This window comes from Papio anubis, chromosome 4 (genome assembly GCF_008728515.1).
Source record: "Papio anubis isolate 15944 chromosome 4, Panubis1.0, whole genome shotgun sequence".
In the NCBI taxonomy this organism is placed as follows: Eukaryota; Metazoa; Chordata; class Mammalia; order Primates; family Cercopithecidae; genus Papio; species Papio anubis.
Window position 1 is genome coordinate 35,882,438 of NC_044979.1, and position 9,296 is coordinate 35,891,733.

General features: G+C 35.3%; 1 protein-coding gene across 1 annotated transcript; it reads left to right on the plus strand.

The window, feature by feature from the left end:
* Positions 1-6,953: 6,953 nt before the first annotated feature.
* LOC101026875 (RING finger protein 148) lies at positions 6,954-8,314 on the plus strand. Its single transcript, XM_003896520.5, has one exon. The coding sequence runs from the start codon at positions 7,234-7,236 to the stop codon at positions 8,143-8,145; it is 912 nt and encodes a 303-aa protein (XP_003896569.1). The 5' UTR covers positions 6,954-7,233; the 3' UTR covers positions 8,146-8,314.
* The last annotated feature ends 982 nt before the right edge of the window (positions 8,315-9,296 follow it).

The window sequence follows — 9,296 nt, forward strand, 5'->3', positions numbered from 1 at the left end:
CACTTTGGGAGGCCAAGGCAGGTGGATCACAAGGTCAGGAGTTTGAGACCAGCCTGACCAACATGGTGAATCCCCGTCTCTACTAAAAATACAAAAGTTAGCTGGATGTGGTGGCATGTGCCTGTAATCCCAGCTATTCAGGGGACTGAGGCAGGAGAATCGCTTGAGCCCTGGAGGAAGAGGTTGCAGTGAGCCAGGATAGTGCCACTGCACTCCATCCTGGGCGACAGAGAGAGACTGTCTCAAAAATAAATGTAAAACATATATTGTGACAGTTCATAGGAGAAAGAACTCACATGGGACTGAATTAATCAGGGAAGCTTTGTGGGGACTGCAGGATTTAACTATCACTTGGGGTAGAAATAGAAGACATTCTGGATTGGAGAAAAAGTTGGTTGCAATTAGAAATTTTTTATTTAAGTATTACTCCTGATGTAATGTTAGAGTTTTCTCTGAGGTACCAAGGTATACATAATTGGTATAGTTTTCTCCTGATAATGACTATTTGGGGCTCATGACTTGATATATAGATATATATCTATATTTAAATATCTTGAGAGATATAACTATTCATTTACATAAAAATAATTAAAGCAGAATTTTTATCCCTGTAGAGGCTGCTGCTTATATGTTAGAAATGGTTATTACTTTATGACTGTGTATTATTCCATATTTAGTCCATTTTTCAGATACAGAGATGTGGATGAAATTTATTCTTGACTTTTGGAGAGAAAATGTAAGACAGATGGCCTCTGATCTTGTGATATTAAATAAGCCTTTTTCTGGACAACTGTTGTCAATGTAATTCTTAACTGAGGGAAGACTTGTCAAATCATTGCCTGTTCTCTTTTTTTAAAAAAATGAGTAGTTGTATAAAGCATAGATTGTAAAAGCTGCAGATATGTCTTAATATTTTGAAGAGAAAGTACTTGAAAAGTCAAACATTTTGTCAGGGACCTTGAACAAGTTTTATTGTGCTAGTGTAGGGACAGGAGGGAGAAAACAGGATTTTAAAAAAATGAAGCAGATAAGACCACTGCTCACAAGATACTCTAAACCAAGTGAAAGTATACACAGACACATATGCATCTAATTATATATAATATAAGGGAAAATTAAATGACTGACAAATAGGTACAAAAATAATATGTCATAGGAACAGGTGGTTTTGGCTAGGGAGATCACAAATGGGAGATTGAGATGGGTCTGTAAAGATGATGGGAATGTTATTAGGTGGAAAATGGAAGAAAAAGGTTTTTCAGGATTGAGAATAGGAAGGAAGGCCCATTTATCGAATACCTCCCAAGCTAAGCTAGCAGTGTGCTTGGCGATTTACAAACAGATGTGAAATATGTCATCCAACACTCACCATGGCCGACTTTACTTTTCCAGACTACAGATGAGAAAGCTGAGGCTCAATGTATCTCAGCTTAAATGGCTAGCATGTAGCTGAAACTGGATTTCAGATACATCTGTCACATGGCCTGGTGCTTTGATACACTGTTCACTGTTTCTGCTAGTGTGATGACTCTATACTCATGTTGTCCTCCTTGTTTTTCTCTGCTCCTTCACAGGAGGGATTAAATTATATAAGAAATAAGAAAGGGTTTTGTGATCTGTGAATTGGAAAAACATAAGGGGAAAATCTCCTTAATCACCTCTGCCCTGTTATTTCTGACTGCTGGGAACTCACTCAGAGTTAACCATCATAGGACTTGTATTAGGAAGGCAAAGCATATGCAAACCTTCAATGACTGTGGCTTAGGAAGATTTAGAGTCTGTTTTAAGCTTTAGGACAATCTTGAAATGATGGAGTCCCAGAAGCAGCCTCCAAACCATTTTGGTCCTCATCGTTGGACCTTAATAATGAGAGGGGCAGAGTAGCCTGTTAAGAGAACAGGACAATTGCTGGTGGGGATGTAAAGGAATCTGCTTGGGTTTATTTTTCCTCTTTTGAGTATATTGCCTATTCACCACTGCCTCAAACAAAAATATGGTCTAAATCGTTAATATGAAGATATATTTTGTTCCAAACTCAAATATAATAATTACACTACTGCCAAATATTGTCTTAATCTTGTGTTTACTTAAGACTATTTATCTCCTCTTTCTCCTTCCTAGTGCAAAGACTACAATGTGAATTTTTCCCCCAGTACTTCCCAGAGTAGTAATAATGAGTTCCTACTCTGTTGATTACCATTCTATCTTCTAAATTGGTAGACTGAATGGGGAAAAAATTGTTTTCAGTTTATTGTTAAAGTTATGTAGACCATGACTTGAATTCTGAATGAAAAAGAGAGTTTAATTTATGTTTATTTATGCCCACTACAGTTTAAATGGATTTGATCATATTCCAAATGCTTATCTGTCTTTGTATTAAGGTATGGCTAAGGAATCAAGTTTTATGATTGCTAAGAGCAAGGAAGATATATATATATACACACACCCAATACAATATGTGTGGAAATATATATACACACACACATATATATATACACACACATATTCTGTTTGTACATATATAGAATAATTACAAGTTGAACTCATTATGCATATTCTAACTATTCTGTACTGTTACTGAAATGATCACCCTTCTGAAGATAAAACTCGGTAGATACAATTTTGCATAAGGAATATTACCAGATAGAATACAGAGGATAATGACACTATCAATTTAATTCAACTTTTATTGAGAACCTATGATGTGGTAAATACTGTCCTAGAACCTGGGTATTAAAAAGATGAGAATAAGATTTAATCCTGTCCTTCAAGGAGATTAATAGAATAGTTAATTTTGTAGAGGGAATTACATCAGGATTTTTTCTAAATGGGTAGATTATAGCAGCACTTGCAACAGGAAGACAAATGGATAACTATATGAGATGAGATGACAGATATGTTCATTTGTTCCATTATAGCAACCATTTTACTATATATGTGTATCTTATAGTGTCATGTTGTATACATTAAATATACACAACAAAATTTACTTTAAAAGTATAGAAATTAGAATTATAGTTGCTACAGTCCAGAAATGCCTTTATATAAACTAGTTTTGTTACATGAAACGATGAATTTTTTTTTTAGCCACTGATATATTAGCTGTAATTAGAGGGGATGCTTGTGGATTTTTTATATACATATATATTAGAAAACATTAACAATTGTAAAAGTAAAGATTCCACTTTCAGAAAAATATTATCATTAGCACTCTTTGCTTTTGTGCTGCTCTCAGTGAAGTACTTTAGAGTCAGTATTCTGTCTTCCTCAGATCTCATTATGATTCATTTAATTTCTTGCAAAAAAAATACATAGTTGTAATGTTTGAGCCTAAATGCAAAATAAATATTTGTTTTGTGAATTCCTAGAGATCTTTCATGATATCATAGCCCTGGGTACTGACACTTATGAAGTAGTTTATTGGTTTTCATTTCATCTTAAAGATGCTATCTGAGCAGTGCAATGTGATTGTATTTATCTGTTTTGCTTTATTGGAGTAGAGATTTCTGGAAGTGTGAGCACTCTTACCCATAGAGATCAAAGAATAGCAGAGGGGTAGAGGTCAGTTAGTTGATTTTTTTCTCTCAATAATGGTTATAACCTTCTCAAAAATTTAATTGGAGCCTGGTAGTTATAGGATACATACATATATACATCCAACTTGCATATTACTCTTTTCTTCTGCCTAGATGATGCCCTCCTTAAGGTCAGAGCCATGTTGTGTCCCCATTAACATAGACTCTGGCTCATGTCAGTGCCTTGTGTACAGTGCATATTACATGTTTGTTGTGGTTAATGGTTAAATATTATTCCTTTGGGGGTACTTCAGGAATTTAGAGCCTGTAACTGCCATTGTGCCTGCCTGCTTACCTTCTGGTTCATGTCTTTCCCCTTGGTAACACAGCATTCAAATCTTCACCCTTCTTCTGGCCATGTGCTCACCCAGGGAATGAGCTCTCCACAACAGGATAAATAGTGATTAACCTAAGATAATCATCATGATTCCACTCCAGTTTCCAAGGATTTCATTAGGCATGGGTTTTTGAAGCAATTCTAGCCAAAGGGACATTGAGGGAAGTCTGGTAAGTTTCTGGGGAAAAAAAATGTGTGTGTGTGTGTGTGTGTGTACATATATATACACACACACATATATGTTTATATATATATATTCCTTGCTCATATATATTATATATATATGTTCTACCTATCTCTTATTAAGAGCATGTAACTATACACACACACACACACACATTACCTATCTCTTAAGTGTGTGTGTGTGTGTGTATATATATATTCACTGTTAACAAGAGATAAGTAGAATGGCTTTTTGAACCAGTTGAACCAACCCTAGTAATATGTTTCAGTTCCCTTTAGCCTGCGTGTAAAAGGTATATATAAACATATATATATTCCTTGAATATATATATCCTTGAATATATATAATATAATATATAAATTATAATAATTATAATATATAATATATAAATAATATATAAAAATTATATATTATATAATACATTACATATATAATAATATATATTACATATATTATATGTAATATATAAATTATTATATATAATATATATTATCCCTAGTATTATATTTCAGTTCTCTTTAACCTAACTGCAAAATTCAACAGAATGAAAAACTCTTCAATATTTGGTTGTTATAAAGAATGTCCGTGTATTGAATAAATGATCTAAAAGGAACAGATTACAGTTGCCTCAATCATCTCTCTCTCTCTCTCTCTCTCTCTCTCTCTCTCTGTCTCTCTGTGTCTCTCTCCCCCCGCCCTTCCATTCACATGCTGCTCCAGGAAGACTCTTAGAGCTCATTCTGATAAAATATATGCAATTTGTCATGATACTTAATAGACTAATAGGTAACTTGTACAGATCTCTGCTGTTTCTATTCCAGGGAAAACTGGAGAAATTAAGTTGCATTGAGGGCATCATCCTTGATGGAGGCATTGTCAATTATAAAAGCTTATTCTGTGTTGAGAATTTATATCTGACCACCCATCAGGGATGGGAGAGTTTTGGGATGCTTCTCCCTTCAGGCTGTTTCATTAGATCAGGGTTTCTTAACCTTACTATTGACATTTTGGACCACATAATTTCTTATTGTGTGGAGCTACTGTGTGCATTTTCAGACGTTTTAGCGGCAACGCTGGTGTATACTCACTAGATGCTAGTAACACTCTCTAATTGTCACAATCAAAAAATGTCTCCAGAAACAGCCAGATGTCCCCTGGGAGGCAAAATTGCCCCCAACTTGAAAACCACTTTTTAAGAGATAGATGATTGTTTCTTATAGGTCTATTTTGTTCTAAGACGAGGGCAGAAGAGAGGGCAGTTCTATCATTGCCTTAAGCATTTTATATTATAATGAGAAAAATAGAATGAATTAGCTAAGTTCCTCAAATTGGTCCTTTCAACCATACAGAGAACCTTTTGATGTGAGATATGTTTTGAAGCAAAATATAGTTACAGGTTAAACTCTTCACCCACAAAAAATCTGCAAAATAAAAAGTCAGAATTACATTATTTTGTAATCCTACTTCCAAAGGTTAAATAATCACAGATTTAACAAATTACCTATAATATGACGATGTTAAACTGTCGTCTTAATGAGGCTTCAATTTGTCACTGTTAATAGAATCAGCCAGGAATTCACTCCATTTGAACATGAAAAAAAGTCTGCCTACAAGGACTCTTCAGATGTGAACTGAATCATGCTTTAATAGAATTCTATGAATGGGACAAGTAGACTGTTTCCTAATTTTTATTTTTTTAAAGCAAATATTAAATACAATAGGCCAGGGAATACAATAAATGCTTTTGTCCAAATGAGAAAACTATCATGTCTATGATTAAATGTTCGTGTTCATTTTGCACACTAGGAAATAGGGTCTTTTCTTTTTCTATCCCTAGGACTTTGTGGCATGCTGAGCACATAGAAGATATCCTATACATGGTCTAAAATAAATATTTGAGTGGGTGTTGCCAGTTTATTGGCTTCTTGAAACAGACTTTGAATAAAGATTTAAGGTAAAAGTAAACAATAATGCGTCTTTAAAGCAGTAAAGATTCTGTAGTTTGCAAAATAATGTAGTGATTTGTTATCATTGTGGCCATCCTTTCCTCTTCCCACTACTATCCTTCCAGTTACTAAATCTGTTATTCAGCCTTTGTCTGTGTCTCTACATCTATGCTGCTACTTCGAGTCCAAGCCACTGTCTTCTTTTGCCTAAGCTCATTCTCATGTTATTCTCCCTCTCCAATACATTTTCCCAATAAAGCAACCAAAGTGAACATTCTGAAACACATTTGTCACCTCCCTGGCTTAGAACCCTACAGTGTGTTTCTCTTGTCCTTGGGACATCATCCAAAATCCTTAGTCTTTACAAGAGTAGGGCTATTTCTATTTTCTTCTCCAATGTATGTCCACTCTCAATATTTGCCTAGCACGTAGTAGGTTCTTACCAGAAGATGGGACTGTATTAGGCTAACAATATGAGTTTACACTGTTTTCTTTGTGTTGGATCTTTAAGTGTGGGATAGGCATTTAATGTGGGAAGTTGGTGGGAATGGTTTGCTCCTACTTCCCACAGAATGCCATATTGGGTAGTGTTGAACCATCCCACATAATGCCATATTGGGTAGTGTTGAACCATGCATGAAAACTGGAAACTGGCCCGGGTACATGCACTAATACATGAATTATTTTTATCTTTGCCATTGCCTTACATCTAGAAAAAAAATCTTACATGGCTGGGTAGATTTTCATTCTATCCAGAACTAAGAAGGAAACCCAAGGCTTTAAAAAATTATTATCAATTTATTTATTGCTTTACAGCTTGTTCAAATTGTTACATATCTTGACTCATGGCTTAGCTTTTTGGCCAATAGGATTTCAGGATGCAATGCACTAATATATACTCTTGGATTGGTTTAACTACCTCTGATGTCACAATTTCCCCATTAGAATGTCATAATTTTCTTGAAATCACATGATACCAATCACAACTCTTGTTATTTTGTTTCATTATGAGAAAGATAATCTACCAAATATAAAAATGCTGGAAGGAGCAAGATATCTTTGATCCAGGGAGACCTTTTCCATTTATGTGCTTTAGTAATCTACTGCCAACAAGCTATCTTCTTTATGTCCTTTTACGACTGATGTTGTTTTGTTTTCTCAAGTTTGCCCCTTAAATAGACAAATGGAGGCATGAGCTTCCTTAGAATTACTCCTTCGACTCATAGTTCTCTTTCATCTGGACTTTTGAGGCTTAGTATCTTTCTACTACTTAGCCTTCCTGACTCAAATGGAAAAGCCATTTGGACAGCTCACCTGAATATAACATTTCAGGTTGGAAATAAGATCATATCAGAGTTAGGAGAGAGTGGAGTGTTCGGGAATCATTCTCCTCTGGAAAGGGTGTCTGGTGTGGTAGCACTTCCTGAAGGATGGAATCAGAATGCTTGTAATCCTTTGACCAATTTCAGCAGGCCTGAACAGGCAGACTCTTGGCTGGCCCTCATCGAACGTGGAGGCTGTACTTTTACACATAAAATCAACGTGGCAGCAGAGAAGGGAGCAAATGGGGTGATCATCTACAACTATCAAGGTACGGGCAATAAAGTATTTCCCATGTCTCACCAGGGGACGGAAAATATAGTTGCGGTGATGATAGGCAACCTGAAAGGCATGGAACTTTTGCACTTGATTCAGAAAGGAGTCTATGTAACAGTCATCATTGAAGTGGGGAGAATGCACATGCCATGGGTGAGCCATTACATCATGTCTCTATTTACCTTCCTGGCTGCCACAATTGCCTACCTTTACTTACATTGTGTCTGGAGACCTAGAGTGCCCAATTCTTCCACCAGGAGGCGAAGTCATATAAAGGCAGATGTGAAGAAAGCTATTGACCAGCTTCAACTGCGAATTCTCAAAGAAGGGGATGAGGAATTAGACCCAAATGAAGACAACTGTGTTGTTTGCTTTGACACATACAAACCCCAAGATGTAGTACGCATTTTAACTTGCAAACATTTTTTCCATAAGGCATGCATTGACCCCTGGCTTTTAGCCCATAGGACATGTCCCATGTGCAAGTGTGACATTCTGAAAACTTAAGAAATCTGGAGAATTTTCTGAAGATGTAACCAGATCTTTCTAAATACAAAGATTAGATAAATTCTCTTATCGTACTTTATGTAGAGAGAAAACTTCAGCTTCTCTATCCAGGTACGAACAAGGGTGAAATTTGTGTTTTAAAAATAAAACTCCATATCATGCCCAGCTATTTGAACTTCTTGTCTTTCTAATCAGTTTTAATTCTTATACCTTTTTGTCCTTATCCAAATAAGAACATTAGTACATGTTAAAAACAATTTTTTTTCTTCAAGTTACTAGGATTGTGACATTGCCATAGAGAATTAGCCATGCTATTTTAAAGTTTCCTTTTTTAATACTAATTCTTGTAGTTTGTTTCCGCATTTTGACTAATTTTGGTATCTAATAATTTATATCTCTGATTCTCCATGGTTAATTAATTTTATTAATGCCCAGGAAATCTAGTTTCCAAAGCTACTCACTGGATTGGTAATGTGTTCTAAATAATTATTTTAGATGATAGCACTTTAGTTATGTAAGGAGAAGTGTTCTAAAGTATTATAGGCCTCATTTAGGATAACATTGCAAACATTCACCTTTGTTTGCCAGAGCTCTTTAAATCCTAGCATAATGACTCAGCTATGGTAGCAGATTTCTTTTCTAGAAGTGTCCTTAGTAAATGCTTCTCTTTTCCTCTCCAAATGGTAATGAATGTTTCTCTGGGGCATTTTGATAACATAGAGCAGAGCTAAAATTTTGTTCAATTGCCTTTCCATGTTATATTCTTTGCCTTATTTTCCATCTTCCTTTTTTTCTAGTAGATGAATAAACACCTATACAACAATGAGAGACAGAAAGATTTAGGTATTGTCGTATTGATGAAAATTTCTGTTTCTGGATGATGTGCTAAACCTTGGATGCCTGACTCAATGTCATTTTGTGAATATACACACCATGTAATACCTTTTAAAAAGTGCAGGGACGTATGGAAATAAAATTGGATTAATGGCCTTTAGGAGAGAAAATCAACCTTTATGGGTATGTTTTATATCATCAGTATTCTTTTTATACTAGTTTTTGTTGTTCCTTCCTCTTCCTTGTCTCAAATTACCATGTTGTAGATTTACATTTCATAAGAAGTAACAGCTCCTTTGGTCCTGGTGAGATCCAAC